Source organism: Sceloporus undulatus, chromosome 2 (assembly GCF_019175285.1).
Source record: "Sceloporus undulatus isolate JIND9_A2432 ecotype Alabama chromosome 2, SceUnd_v1.1, whole genome shotgun sequence".
Classification (NCBI taxonomy): domain Eukaryota; kingdom Metazoa; phylum Chordata; class Lepidosauria; order Squamata; family Phrynosomatidae; genus Sceloporus; species Sceloporus undulatus.
Genome location: NC_056523.1, coordinates 198,367,802 through 198,383,730, shown reverse-complemented (window position 1 = coordinate 198,383,730; position 15,929 = coordinate 198,367,802). Strand labels below are relative to the sequence as shown.

Genomic DNA, 15,929 nt, shown 5'->3' with positions numbered 1-15,929 from the left:
CATAGGGAAAGATAGGAGAAGACTTGCCCATTGGGGATCATTGGGGATTAACTGACCATAGGGAAGCATAGGGGAAGACTTGCCCATAGGGGATCATTGGGGAATAACTGACCATAGGGAAGCATAGGGGAAGACTTGCCCATAGGGGATCGTAGGGGAATAACTGGCCATAGGGAAGCATAGGGGAAGACTTGCCCATAGGGGATCATTGGGGAATAACTGACCATAGGGAAGCATAGGGGAAGACTTGCCCATAGGGGATCGTAGGGGAAGACTTGACCATTCCCTATAGATCCTGTCCTTTGTTTCAGTGCGTCCTTCTAATGAACCCCTATATTCTCCTTCACAGGGGGAACCCCCACTGGCCTAGCCTTCTCAGAATCGGGGCGGGAAGGGAAGGAGGGCCAGCTCCTCCCGAAGAGAAGGGAGTCCCCGCCTCTCTTCCTCCCTCAGCGGCGCCTGAGAGGCCCAGGGCCCAGGCCGCCCTCCCTCCCTCTTTGAACGCCTGGGCGGGAAAATGGCGTCGTCTGAGGCGCCTCCGTGGGCCCCTTCTTCTTCTTCCTCCTGCCCTTCCCTTGCTCGGGGAGCGGGCCAGAGGAGCCCCGTGTTGAGCCCCCCTCCGGGGCTGACCCACCCCCGCCACTGGCGCCTCAGCAGCCCCGCCGCCTCAGGTGAGGAAAGACTGGGCCTCACTGAGGGGGAACTGGGCTCCGAGGCCGTGACTGTCAGGCTGCAGCATCCGCCACTTTAACCGCCATGGCTGGGGAGCTATAGGATTCTGGGAAGTGTAGTTTTCCGAGACATTGAGCCTTCTCTGTGTTAGAGAGAGAGAGAGAGAGCTCTGGTGCCACAATAAACTACACTTCCCAGGATTCCCTAGCACTGAGCCAGGGAAGTTAAAGCGGTCTCAGGCTGGATTTATTACTTCTGCAGTGTGTTTTGGACCTATAGCTGCATCCACAGCGCGGAAATCATCTGGTTTGACGATACCACTTTGGTTGCAGCCGCACTGCAGAAATAATCCGGTTTGATACTGCTTTGGTTGCATTTGCAGTGCTGAATCCGTGCAGTTTGATACTGCTTTAACTGCCATGGCTCAAGGCTAGGGAATACTGGGATTTGCAGTTTGTTGTGGCACCAGAGCCCTCTGACAGAGAAGGCTCAATGTCTCACAACACTACAGTTCCCAGAATTCCACAGCTTTAAGCCATGGCAGTTAAAGCAGTGACAAACTGCTTCATTTCTGCAGTACGGACGCAGCCTTTAACCACCGTGGCTCAATGGCATTGAGTCCTGGGGATTGTGGTTTGTTGCTGGTGCCACAACAGGCACAAATTCCATAGCATTGAGCCAGGGCAGTTAAGGAGGTGTCAAACCAGATTATTTCTGCAGTGCAGATGCAGCCCTGGTTGCCTGAGGTTGCTTAAATTCCCTGGTCTTTGTTGCTGTGCGCTTTCAAGTCATTTCTGATTTAAGGCAACTTTCAGGCAACCCTATCATGGGGCTTCCTTGGCATGTTTCTTCAGAGGGGGTTTGCCATGGCCATCCCCTGAGAGAGTGTGACTTGCCCATTAGATTTCCATGGCTGAGCTGGAATTCGAACCCTGGTCTGCAGAGTCCTAGTCTAGCCCTCAAACCACTGGTCCCCCCAACTCTTACAGGTCTTAAGACCCCCTCTTGTCGCCACCTGGGTCCTTCCAAGGTGCCCTCAGATCCCTTGGTGCCTCTGTCCAGCTCATTTAGAAGATGCCAGCCGTTAACTCCTTGGCATGGCATGGCTTTGGAGGCATTTCATGGTGTGGTTTCCCCTGCTGCTTTCGTTTTTCAATTAGTGTAGTACGGCTAGGACCATGACCGTGGGCAAGTCACACTCTCTCAGCCTCAAGGGAAGGCAATGGCAAACTCCCTCTGAACAAACCTTGCCAAGAAAACCCCATGATAGGTGTGTGTGTGTGTATCTTGTGTACCTTCAAGTCATTTCTGACTTATGGTAGCTCGTCTAAGGTGAACCTATCATGTGGTTTTCATGGCACGATTTGTTCAGAGGGGGCTTGCCATTGCCTTCCCCTGAGGCTGAGAGAGTGTGACATGCCCAAGGTCACCCAGTGGGTTTTGTGGCTGAGCATGGAATCAAACCCTGGTCTCCAGAGTCATAGTCCAACACTCAAACAACCACAGCATAAGTCAGAAATGACTTGAAGGCACACAACGATAGCATGGGCCCAAAACACACTTCAGAAATAATTTAGTTTGACACCGCTTTAACTGCCTTCGCTGAATGCTAGGGAATTCTGGAAACTGTAGTTTTGTGAGACATTTACCTTCTGTGTCAGAGAGCTACAATTCTCAGGATTCCCTAGCATTGAGCAAGGGCAGTTAAAGCAGTCTCAAACTGGTTTATTTCTGGAGTGTTTTGGGCCATAGGGGCATCCATTTGTGCTTTCTAGATTTGAGCATGAAATGCCAGAAATTACCTTTTTATTGTTTTCTAGTAGCACTTTGGTTCTGTGCCAGTGTCTGTGCCTGCATGTATCTGAGAGCTGGAACTGAGACCATGCATTTGAGGAAGTGGGGTCTAACCAGTGATGGTTTGGGCTACTTTTATTTCAGTCTTTTAAAGTCTCATGCAGAGTCTGGAGTTTGGGAGCCTTGTTAACGACAATATTTCTCCTCCCATGGAGAAGTTGCTAACAGATGCCGAATTTTCACCTAGGACAACTCCCATATGTGGGTCTTCCAGATGACTTAGCTGACAAACTTCTTTTAGCAAACTGGGGTCTTCCCAAAGCCGTCCTGGAGAAATACCATAGCTTGGGAGTAACTCAAATGTTCCAGTGGCAAGCGGAGTGTCTGATGGTTGGACAAGTCCTAGAAGGGAAAAACTTGGTCTACTCAGGTAAGCCAGTACAGTGGGCCCTCTGCATTCTCTGGGGTTAGGGGCACAGGAGCCCCGTGAAAGTGGAAAACCCACAAATAAAGATACACAGTTTATCTTACTTGAGAGAACACTTCTCTAGAAATCACTAGGTCCTCCTGTGCAACTCTGTGGTCAGCATCTGTCAGACATTGACCATAGAAATGCAAAGGAGGATGTATGTCTAGAGAAACATTCTCTCTCAGAATCTCTAGGTTCTCCAGCATAACATCTGGCAGATGTTGACCACAGAGTCATGCTGGAAGACCTAGAGATGATTCCTAGAGAGAATGTGTTAATCAAATCTGTGAACAATCAAATCCACAGAGGTCAAAGTCGCAAATGTGGAGAGCTGATTTATTTCCCAATAATCAAAGGTCAGTTGAGGTAGCGTTCGCCTGTCTGCCTGTGGTAAGTTGGGGTTACTTTTCATTTTGACAAAAGGCTAATTTGTAAGTTTAGAAAAAGCACAGCTCATAATGAGTAAGTGGCAACGCTAATGTTTCTTATTCACCTTCTGCAAAAGTGTTCACAGTCAGGAACTGCTGCATGCTTTGATTCCAGTTAATGAATGATTATCATAACTATAGTTTTTTGGTGGTTTTTTTTTGGGCTATGTGGTCATGTTCTGGAAGAGTTTATTCCTGACATTTTGCCAGCAGCTTTTTAGGTTCAAAACACACTGCAGAAATAATCCAGTTTGAAACCACTTTAATTGCCCTGCCTCAGTGTTAGGGAATTCTGGGAATTGCAGTTTATTGTGGCACCAGAGCTCTGACAGAGAAGGCTAAATGTCTCACATAACTACAGCTCCCAGAATTCCCTAGATTGAGCCAGAGCAGTTAAAGCGGTCTTAAAGTTGATTATTTAGTAGTATGTTTTGGATCATAGATAACAAAAAACCCAAAACTAAATTGTTCATATTTTAGTATGCCCATTATTATTATTATTTATCATATTTCACCACAGTTTTGCCCAAAGCAGGTTTATCTTATCTAAGGTATGCACACTTGCCCTGCTGTGAGATGTCTGGTTCTTTATTGTTTATATTGATTTATATATTGAAAATCCTCAGTAATCAAGCTTATATCTGTAGTCTTGCTTTGTTTAAACTTGAGTCATTGCAGGTTAACATCTTTCTTTCAATGACTTTCAGCTCCTACAAGTGCTGGGAAAACGCTAGTTGCTGAATTACTTATACTGAAAAGAGTTCTAGAAACTCGCAAAAAAGCTTTATTCATTCTACCTTTTATCTCTGTGGCAAAAGAAAAAAAATATTACCTTCAGGTAAGTAGTTTTCGTAGAGTAAGGTTATAGTTCAGAAATAAGACTGGGTCTAGTATGTTGGGGTTACTGTCTAAGAGGGTCAGAGTTTCCAAGAATACAGCTCCTCTCTTTCTCTCTCCTCCTGTCTCTCTGCCGCCCTTCATGAAATTAAGATGAAGGTGACAGGTTCCCCATCTAGACTTAGGGCATTGAAACTTTTATTTGGATTACTAGTAAGAGAATTGGATAAATTACAAATGTTTTCTTCTGTCTCAAAGACTCCAGAATTTAGTCCCTCCAAGAAGGTTTACAGCAGGAGTGGACAAAATGTAGCTCTAAAACCATATGTATCCCCTTAATCTGTTTTTCCAGTTCCTTTTTCTGTCCTTCCTCAACAGGATGAATTGATTTTCCTGGAAGTATCTAGGAATGATGATTCATCTTCTAAATAGGTTGTTTGTCCCCCCCCCCCAGTGCTGTTTAACATTATACAGTTGGCTCTTTTTCCTCAGTGGTGGCATGTGCACATGGCCATGTCAATGCTGTTGTGCACATGTTGCAGATTGAGGTCCTGCAAAATTTGCTATCTCATGGTGTGTGTGTGTGGAATGGAAACCCTGTGGATATGAAGGGCCAGATGTATAAAGACTGTCTTTTAGAATGGGAAATTGACTCCCCCTGTTGCTTTTGGCATTCCCTGTGGTTCCTGGGGCAGAAAATTAGCTCCATAACCCACTACAGTTGCCCACTCCTGGTTTACAGACAATCAGGGGTGTCATTAAGAGAGGTATGGGAAATGTATCCCAGGGGTGGTGCTGTGCAGCCACTGGGGCAGTATAACCGGTGGGACTGGCGTAGTTGCTGGGCAAACAGGAAAATGCATCGCCTCTCTTTCTTGTTCGCCCCACAGCTGCACCAGACCCTGAACAGGCTGTCCAGAGGCAGCAGTATCATACTTCTAGTAGTGGTTTGGCTGGTGGCCAGCGGCCCGGCCAAGAAGCAGGTGAATGAATCAGAGGGAAGAGCAGTTCACATAACAAGTTTTCATATAAATGGAATAGTTCCTCTCGCCAGGTCTAATAACATAGGCTCATGAAATTTTTTTAGTTAGGAGTATTTTGACATTTTTGTCTGTATTTTTGAGTTTTCTTATAGGATTTGTATGCCTAAGAGCCACTCACTTTTTGACAATCTGTGAAATAAATCCACATGACAAGAGGCTTCATTGAGCCCCAGTCAACTTTTAATTTAAGAGTTAGGGCCAGAACAGACAGGCCAAAATAAAGCGTCTTCAGGTCACTTTGGAGGTATGCTGTTTAAATGACATACACATCTTAAGAGGCCAGAAGCTGTGCCAAAGCTGCGCTCCAGCCCATATGCAGAATTTAAACAGCATACTTCCAAAGTGACTTGAAACAGCTTTATTTTGGACAGTCTGTTCAGGCCCTCAGTTATTAAACTATCTATGATATCTCTTTTGAGTTTTAACCATTTTATTATCTCTCTTTTTAGCTTCTTAACTGTGACCCATTAAGCATTTTTTATATAAAAACTTGTACTGGTTGGAAAGAATTGAGCTGGAAATGTTTCACTGGTCTTTCCACTAATCACAATATGGGGAATATGTGACATCTGGTTCTGGCTCCTTTCTAGCGATTAGTTAAAATGTTCTTTAGTAAGTTTTTGTCTTAGTGGGCTGACATCCAATCAGATGAAACCTGTGTTGATTTTTATCTCTTGATTCTCTCTTTATGCTTCATGTATTTATATGTTTTTCACTTTATATTTTATGACTGTAATTTTTTAATGTAAATCTGTGACAGTGAATATGTATCTTATCTCTGGCAAATAGGCTATCTTCCGAGAAGCAGGTGTGCAAGTAGAAGCTTATGTAGGAAGTATCTCTCCTGCTGTCCGCTTTTCTGCCCTGGATGTTGCTGTCTGTACCATTGAGAGAGCCAATGGTCTGATCAACAGACTCATAGAAGAGAAAGCACTGGACTCGCTAGGTAAGCTATGAGAACAATTCAATAATGTCAGCAAGTGAGAAACTAAATGGTTTACTACTTGACCACCTGTTGTTGCTGTTGTGTGCCCACCTGTACAGTTTATATTTCAATAACAATTGGGATTGTATACAAATAATCTGATTTAAAAATTATATGCTAGAACATATATCCTCAAAGGAACGAGTGTGGCATACTGGCTTGAGTGTTGCACTATGACACTGGGGACCTGGGTTTTATTTCCTGCTTGGCATTGGAAATCCACTGGGTGACCTTGGGTGCATCAACACACTCAGCCCCAGAAAACCCCAAGATGGGGGCACCTTAGGGTCTCCATAAGTCAGAAATGACTTGAAGGCACACAACAATAACATATCTCTCAAATTTGAATATGCTAGTCCTGGATACATGACAAAATTTTATGTTTAAATCTATTGACATGTCTACATTTGATTATTTAGCACAGCTAGGCTACCAGCTTTCAGTTCCAAAGAATTGTGTTAGGAAGTAACCTGTGGATTTAAATGGTTTTGCAGGCTTTCCATGTTTTTACATGGAAGTAAAGTAAAGTGGTGCCTACTCCACTATTGTAGCCTTATGCATACAAATGTATTTTGGAAGAGCCTATGGACATGATACCTGCATAAAGACACATAAAATAGTATTTATGTCTTAGAGAAACATGATTTCTAAGAAGAATTCAGTAACATACAACGAAAAGGGAAACGAAATGTTCAGACTGCATAGTCATGTTAGAATGCATAATTTATAGAAGTATGCAAAATATGGAAAGGATTAATAAAAATGTTTTTTATCCATTAAAAACATACAACAGCACCTGTTTTCAGAGGTAGAAAAAGAAGGGCAGAATACAACTATGAAGAAATTATAATGAACATTGATCTGTTTATCTGCTCAGAAAAACATTCTGCATTGCAAGGATACACTCTACTTGTTTGCCAAATATTCTGTGAAGGAGTAAATACTGTACATTAATTTGCCACATTAAGGAGTCACACTTCAACATAATACATCAATTTATAACAGTTCTTCTTTTGAACTTCAAACACCTGCTTTACAGACTATTTGCAAATTGGTAATAGAAATAAAAAACAAATTGTAGTTTAGCATATACCCTGAAGGATGATTGGAATGAATTGTAGAATGTGTTTGGTGAACCTAAGTCTCTCTCTCACACACACATACACACACACCCCCCCCCCCCTTTTTTTTGGATGTAACTATCAGTTTATTAATGCAGCTCTTCCTTTTTAGATATCTTAATGTTACGTTGCTTTTCTGACCTATAGGAAACTTCTCAGCTGTCACATATGCAGATTGATGTGAGAGGTTCATAACCAGAATAGTCTCAGAAAAACTGCCCTAAAATTTTCACATATTCAATATTGAGAAAAATAAAAGGTTCCCTTATCCTACTTGTCTATTAAATAGGAAGGTGTCCCATCCCCAGATCAAATGATTCTTGTTTAGCAATCCAACCCTGGTATATTAGTTTGTTTTTGATATTTCTTTCGGCTGTCCAGTGTACTCTGGAGGATTTACTAAACATAACAACAATGAAAATGGCAACACAAAATTGATCAAGTTTGTAATTTTCCTAATACGTTCTTTCAACTGGGGATATTTTAAGAAACTTATGGTTTCTTTGTATCTGAAATTAGATATTTTAATATTTTAGACAGTATAGAAACTAAAATACAGTCGTCCCTCCCAGTTCACTGGGGATCCGTTCTGAACCCCCCCCCCCCCCCCCAACAAAAAAAAAAAAATTACTGATATTCAAGTCCCATTCCGTATAATAGTGGCACGCTCCCTCCTGGTTTCCCGTCTGTGGAAATTCAAAATGCAAATGGGAAGTCCACGAACAGGGAAGGGCAAGTGTATTTTGAATGATTGTCAAAATTCAAAAGTATAGTTAACTGGGGTGGGGCTTTATTCAGTTTCAGTCTAGTTAGTTTCTCTTGTCTCTGTGCAAATTATAATAAACTTTTTTTAAACGTATGTGTGCTTTAGAATGTGCTTTAAACAACAGTTTTAAAAGGATAATAAATGAAATGCCTGTAAACCTCTTCCCTCTGTTTAATAGGAATAGTGGTTGTGGATGAGTTGCACATGTTGGGAGATTCTCAAAGAGGCTATCTCCTGGAGCTCCTGCTGACAAAAATTAGCTTTTTGGCTGAAAGAATGAACAAGTGAGTAAAAATTATTAAGGCGAACATTCATCTCTTTAAGATCTGAAACCTCTTCATTTTAAAACAAAATATAAATTAGGTTTTCTGTGTCAGATTAAAATGTTTAAAAGGCTCCTTTGGCAATGAGATTTTGGATGCGTCATCCCTTTCAATGTACTGACCTGCTAACACGATAGCCTTGTACTGCATACCGGCTGCCTGTCATCTTGACTTCTGTTAAATTACCAGTTCCATTTAGTTATCTTTTCTAGGTGGATCATTTTGGCATGGATTCAGGCCAAGTGAACTGACTTGGATAAAGAATTCAAAGACGTAGTCTGGAATATCCCTTTGCATGCTGATTTAGGTGAACTCTCCAACAGGAATGTGACATAGTTCTGTTTTTAAAAGCTCACTTTAAAATCAACTTTTAGGACATTTCAGTTTAATTTCAGTTCTCCAGTCCTCAGGTTTTTAGTAGGAAATCTGATTTGTCAACATTTCTCTTCAGCCACAAGCATCATATCTAACAGAAAAGATGAAAATATTGGGATCACTTTAGAGATTACTGCAGAGTGTTGAAATTCAGGATATGCTGTGGGAATGTCCAAGATCATGGTATACCTTCTCTCTTTGGACTAACACTTTCAGACTGTACAGTAATGCTACCACGTTTGAAGAGGCTCTGGACAAGAATAAAATGCACAGATGTAGGATGGATGACACCTGGCTTGATGGCAGTACATATGAAAGGAGGCTAGGAGTCTTAGTAGACCTCAAGTTGAACATGAGTCAGCAACATGGTGCGGCAGCTAAGAAAGCAAATGTAATTCTAGGCTACATCAATAGGAGTATAGTATTTAGATCAGTGGTTCAACATACGTTGGTTGTCCAAGTGATTTGGACTTCAGATTCCAGAATTCCTGACCATTGGACGAGATGGCTGGGGCTTCTGGGAGCTGAAGTCCAAAACTATCTGGAGGATCAAAGTTTGGGAACCACTGGTCTAGATCAAGGGAAGTAATAATGCCAATCTATTCTGCTTTGGTCAAACCTCACCTAGAATATTGTGTCTAGTTTTGGTCACCACAGTTCAAGAAGGATCTCGACAAGCTGGGATGTGTCCAGAGGAGGGCAACCAAATGGGTCTGGAAACCACCAAACCCTGTGAAGTGCAGTTTAGGGAGCCAGGAATGTTTAGCCTGGGGAAAAGAAGGTTAAGGGATGGCATTATAGCCATGTGTTTGAAAGGATGTCATACTGAAGATGAAACAAGCTTCTTTTCTTCTGCTCCAGAGTCTGGGACACAGAGCAAAGGATTCAAACTACAGGAAATTAGATTCCAGCTCAACATTAGGAGGAACTTCCTGACAGTAAGAGCTGTTTGACAGTGGAAAACACTTCCTCATAGTGTAGTAGAGTCCCCTTCTTTGGAGGTTTTTAAACAGAGCATGGATGGCCGTCTGTCAGGGGTGCTTTGATTGTGTATTCCTGCATGGCAGGGAGTTCAACTGAGTGGCCTTGTGGTCTCTTCCAATTCTATGATTTTATGTAGACCCCTCTCCCTAGCCGCCAATGGGTCCTTCTTTACAGAAAACATGCAGAAGCTCTTGCTTTTCACACTTGGTATACCTGACAAGCTGTATAAAAATATTTGTAAAGGAAGAAAAGAGTACTTGTTGGTTGTCTGAGAAGCAGCATGACAGAATGAATGAACAGACGTCAGATGCCATGCCAGGGGGAGAATTTTCTTTTTCCAGTTTTTTTTTCATAGAAGAATTTGGTGAATAGTCCTGGACAGTGAAACTCCAGTTGCTTTGGTTGTCCAGTTCCTCTGGCAGTGACCTTTGTAAAAAGGTAAAGAAACAATAAGGAAGAACAGAGATGTACATATCTGTAACAGCTGGCTTCCTATCACTATGAATTATTGTCAGAAGTGGCAGATGAACACCAGAAGACTTGTTAGTGAAAGTTATGTCGATGCTCATGTGATGCTTGCTGACCAATATAGGAGAATCCTGTAAGTGGAGATAGAAGTTGAGGAAGGGAGAGAGTACATGTAGAAGGGAAAGGGGCTGTTCTGTACCTTAATTGCATCCAACTCTGCTTTTTGCTTTTGTTTAGTAACAAAAGCCCAGATTGATCTTGCAGGTAGTTGAGCTTCTTTTGACTAAACAGCAGAAATTTTTGATGCCTGAGTAAAGGGCAACAAGAGGCAGTTCCAAGAATGACTAGCCAGTAGTCTGTGATGATGAAAGCAGTAGCCAGACAATATCTGGAGAGTCATAGTTTACCTGCCTTTGCTGTATTAGAAAGTAACAAGTATATTAAAGTAAAGTCCGTGTTCATTTGCACCACAGTACTCTATTTTTCAGTAGTGGTTGGTTGGCTGTTTCCTGGAAACCTGCAAGCAGAATATGAAGTAAATAAACTGAATATTTGAATATTTCTCCAACTGGCATCCCTTTAAGCTGTGGGGTAGCCAACTCTTCTGCCCTCCAGATGGACCTTATCTTCTACAAACCCAAGACACAATGGCTAGTAGTCCAGGATTAAAGGAGCTGAAGTCTAACAGAGATTGAGGATAGCATGTTGCAAATCCCTGATTTAGAAAATACTGGTTTGTCTTTTAGAAGTTTGTGTAGATCCCTTTTAAACTCATTGATCATCATGCATGAGTCTCAGTGGTTATACAATGGGGTGACTTTGTTCAGTATTCAAATATGTTTTGGCTGTGTGTTTCCCTCCCTCTTATAGACAAACAAGCATGGGCACCCCTCTCTCTAATGGGATACAAATTGTTGGTATGAGTGCTACCATTCCTAATCTGGGTCTGCTGGCCTCCTGGTTAAATGCAGAGCTATATCACACAGACTTCCGTCCAGTGCCACTTATGGAACAGGTGAAAATTGGCAGCAAGATTTATGATGATTCAATTAAAGCTTTGAGAGAAATTCAGCCTCTGATTCATATAAAGGTAAGCTTATAGCACAAAGAATCATCCTATTTAGAAAAATACTGCTTTACATAGATATAAGATGAGATATTTTATTAATAGATATGTAAGGTTTTAAGACACCTAGCATGGCATAGTAGTTTGAATAGTTTGGACTACAATTCTGGAGACTAGGTTTCAAAGCCTGGGTCAGCCGTGGAAATCTACTAGGTGACCTTAGACAGCCATGGAAATCCACTAAGTGGCCTCACATTTTTTTCACTCTCAGAGGAAGGCAAATGCAAACTTCCTCTGAACAAATCTTGCCAAGAAACCCCTGTAATAGAGTCATTTAATGGTTACCATGTCGGAAGTGTCTTGAAGGCATACCACGAAAACAACAAAAATTGTGTTTAAGATTGAAACTGAAGCTTTGATTGGGTAACACATCACCCAGCCTTAAAAAATGCTTATTCAACCAAAATAAACTACAGTATTCCTACTTTATTCAGAAAATTTCAAATAGTGGACTGGAGAGGTACACAGGACACTAGATATTTCTGGCTGGCTTCAGGCACAATTCTGTCAGACTGGCATTATTCTGTTACTGATCATCTAAGTCCATAATGGTGAACCTATGGCACGTGTGCCAAGGATGGCATACAATGCCGTTTGACCCGGCACCCAGCGGAGAGAAACACTGTTCTTCCTCCTTTTATACCCCAGAGGCTGCTGGAAGCTGGGAAAGGCATGGGGAGAAGAAGGAAGGCCTGTTGCTCCCCCTCCCAGACCTTTCCTGGCCTCTCTGGAGGCAGTTGGAGGCTGGGAAAGGTACGGGAGGAGAAGGAGGAACAGGTGTGGGCCTGTTCCTGAACCTCCCAGACTGCATCTGTGGAGACAGAAGGAGGCTGAGAAAGACGCAGGGGAGAGGTCCCACCCTGGATGTTCTGCCCCCGGCATTGGGTAACATCTGGTGCTGGAAAAACTTAATTGGGGCACTCGGCCGCAAAAAGGTTTGCCATCACTGATCTAAGTTGATAAAACTGGAGGTAGGGGCGAAGCAGGCCACGTCTTTGTGCCAGTGTCTGGGCTGCTTCAGAGTGTGGTGTTTTGACACCGCATGTTCTGAAGCCACCTGGAAGCTGGCTGCCAGCTGCCTGGCTGCCCACATGTGAACCGGCTTTCAGGCACTCTGGTGGTGTGGCGTTTTACCACCAGAGCACCATAAAAGGAGAAACATTATTTTCAACTGAGGGACTTAGACAGGGTGAAACTGTTCAAAAACTTTTAAAAGCCTTTCATTCTACTTCCACTATGAATTTATTTTTTAATGAAAGAGGCAGATTTTACTTTTTATATGAATGGAAAACATGTTTGTGATTAATGGGATTAGTTCACTATTTGTAAGTTGGCCCTTGAGGAAATTTTACAGCATGAAGAGCTTCTATTAAGTGTTGTAAACCCTCCTTTTCATTCTAGGTGTGGATCATTGTGGATGAGGTACAGAGAGCTATTCTTTTTCTCCATCCAAAAACCTCCCGACCCAGTAGCATCAAGCCCCAGGTCTGGCTGCTCTGAGCTACTGGGGAAAAGGTGGTTGCACTCCATTTGAGAGATCCACCTCATTTCTACCCCAGTCGAGTTGAGACCAGCAGCTTCTTTATCATTTGAATTGTATCTCTCCTTCCTTACTAGTTAGTGACAGCACTGGGGTCCCTCTTAGGGCTTGATGGTGCTGGGAAATGTGAAGATGTAGAACTAGATATGTCAGCTACATATAGGATCTCAGTCTCGGTGTCAACTAGGAAGTGACCTACTTAGGAACAATAACAGCAACAATAATAATTGTTATTATTTCTTACCTGCCTCTCTTCATGGATTGAGGCGAGGAACAACAACAGACAAATATGCATCAGTTAAAAACACAATTCAGTTAAAAATACATCGGTTTAAAAGAACAAACAAGACACATGTACTGTATTAAAAAAATCTACATTTATAATTCATCATTTAAAATTTACAGTTTTAGAAATAGTCTGGATAAGCCTGGCAGAAGAGATTAGTCTTCAATACTGTTTTGAATTCAGATAGCATATTCAGCTATTGAATTTCTTCTGGCCAGTCTAGGTGGCTGAAGTTAAAACATGTCAGTTTAGAACAAACAGGACACATACGTATTAAAACAATTTATGTTTAAACAGTCTAGGGGTGGCTGAAGAAAATGTCCTCTATCTGACAGTCACCAGCCTAGTCCTGGCTGACTGGAGTAAATGTCCCCCAGAGACCCTGAGTGTATGGGGAGGACTATATGGGAAGAGGTGATCCTGTAGGTAACCTGGACTCTATGTAGGGTTTTAAACATGGGGGAATGGTAATGAAAAAAATAAAGTTAAAAGCTGACAGCCTTTGAAAGTAAGCTGGGTTAAATTCAGTAAGCTGAATTAGTCCACTTGTGGTTAATTAAAAGGTTATTGGATTGGTGAGAAATGTGCAAAGTGTGACAAATTGCCTGTTAGCAGAATGTGTGTTGTGTGGTGGTGGGGATTCAAGACTAGGTTCCCTGAGACAAGAATAGGCGTAGAAAATTTATAGTGCAATTCTAAATTCAGCCTATTGAGTTCAGTGGTGTCTTTTGTGATTGTGAGTGAATATGAGATAGCAACTTTAATAATTAATTTTTACTGGGAGTGTAAACACAAATGGACACTTGTATGTCATGCAAAAAGGCACTACTAACATTTTTAATATGCATATTTATTTCAGTTAAGAAATATTGTGATGTGTGTATTTTAATAATATCTATTATTAAAATATTATTATTATTATATTTAATATTATTAATAATACATTATTATTTCAAAAATAATTCTAAAATGTTATTACAGAATCTTACTAACTTAAATCTCTGATAGATTTATAAACCTATAGATAACTTTTACATTTTTCCAGTTAAATATTTGTACTTTACCCAGTCTCAGGTTTCCCATAGTCTTCTCAATACCTCCCACCTATGAGCTGGTGGTGCAGATTGGCCTACATAGCAGTAGCACTCATCCTTACAAGTTGGAAGTCTGTGAAGAAGTCCATGAAGGGGCTGAACAGGCTGCAAGAGCATCACTTCCACACAAATACAAAACTCGCTTGCTAAAAATATTGTCTGTTTCAATTTAGAATGATGAGGATCACGTGGTGACTCTGTGTTATGAGACAGTTCAAGATGGCCATTCTGTTCTTGTTTTCTGCCCATCAAAGAACTGGTGTGAGAAACTAGCAGACATCATTGCCAGGGAGTTTTATAATCTCCAGCAGAATTGTAAGTTAAAGAAGGGGTTGAAAAAAAAGAAAACAATTAGAGTCCATAGTCAAAATTTTAAGGTGTTTTTCCCTATCCAAAGATCTTCAGAAGATTTCTACGCTTGCTCCAGTTACACTAGACATGCCGAGGATAGATCTGTTGATGAGTCAGCTAAAGAATTCTCCTTCTGGCTTGGACTGTGTGCTTCAGCGAACAATAAAATGGGGCGTTGCTTTTCACCATGCAGGTATATTTTTTGTTATCATATATTATATAACTATGCTCATCAGTATACATATATCTGAGAGAGCATATGCATGCACTCCCATGACTCATGTGAGTAACTGACACATTCATGATTTCCCTCAATGATGTCATTACTGAGTGAATTATGCATCATGAATTAAACACTGTAGAATTTTGTATTGCTTCAGATGTGGTGCTTGTCTTTGTAGAAGTTCATACATGCAGACTGCATCCTGCTGATAAATGTCAGTTCATCAGGGCGAAGGTCTAGCAATGTACTCTGTCAAGTAGGAACATTAAAGTTGTATATCGATAGAATGGCTTTAATTATACTGTAAATCAATGTTCAGTTTTGTTGTTCAGTTTTGTTGTTTAGTTATGTTTTGTTGCAAGAAAATGGCAGATCTAAATAACACTGTTTCTATTACAGTATATTATCTTTAAAAAATTAGCCAGGAACAGTTTGACTAACTCTCTGGATGAAATTATTTCACTGGTTTTTCTGTTATTAGTATTGGTTGATACTGCCAATGTTTAATGAGTATTAATTTTAATTGCATTTCAGGTCTTACATTTGATGAACGAGATATAATTGAAGTAGCTTTTCGTCAAGGAGTGCTTCGAGTATTAGTAGCAACTTCTACTCTTTCTTCTGGAGTGAATCTGCCAGCCCGTCGTGTAATTATCCGAACTCCTATGTTTGGTAACAGATTGTTGGATGTCTTGACATACAAACAGATGGCTGGGAGAGCTGGAAGGAAAGGAGTAGATACCATAGGTAAGTGCAATGAAAGACTCAACAAATTATGCCATAAGATTTCTAATTCCCATTTTATCAGAAGGTTGATATTGATTGAAAGGAATACTCAAAGGTCTTTAAAAAATGAGCAAAATAACAGTAGATATGCCACTGTTTGTCAAACATGGAACGGAAGATTCCCTGCCTCCAAATACAATAAGGGAAATTCTAATGGTTCCTTAAAATAGAAATATTAGATAGAAAAGTTCAAAAGTTTCCCAGCAACACATTCTGAGGCAAAACGTGAATACGTATCAAACTATATAATGTAAAGCT

The 15,929-nt window shown here is 41.3% G+C and overlaps 1 protein-coding gene across 1 annotated transcript in view; it reads left to right on the top strand.

Moving 5' to 3' along the window:
* Positions 1–503: 503 nt before the first annotated feature.
* The window catches only part of POLQ (DNA polymerase theta), a 55,607-nt gene continuing 40,181 nt past the window's right edge, over positions 504–15,929 (top strand). The window contains 9 exon segments of the mRNA XM_042454837.1: positions 504–671; positions 2,714–2,896; positions 4,071–4,201; positions 6,033–6,189; positions 8,294–8,399; positions 11,136–11,355; positions 14,485–14,626; positions 14,709–14,855; positions 15,420–15,632. Of these exon segments, the coding sequence (XP_042310771.1) occupies positions 518–671; positions 2,714–2,896; positions 4,071–4,201; positions 6,033–6,189; positions 8,294–8,399; positions 11,136–11,355; positions 14,485–14,626; positions 14,709–14,855; positions 15,420–15,632 (1,453 nt within the window). The 5' untranslated portion in view covers positions 504–517.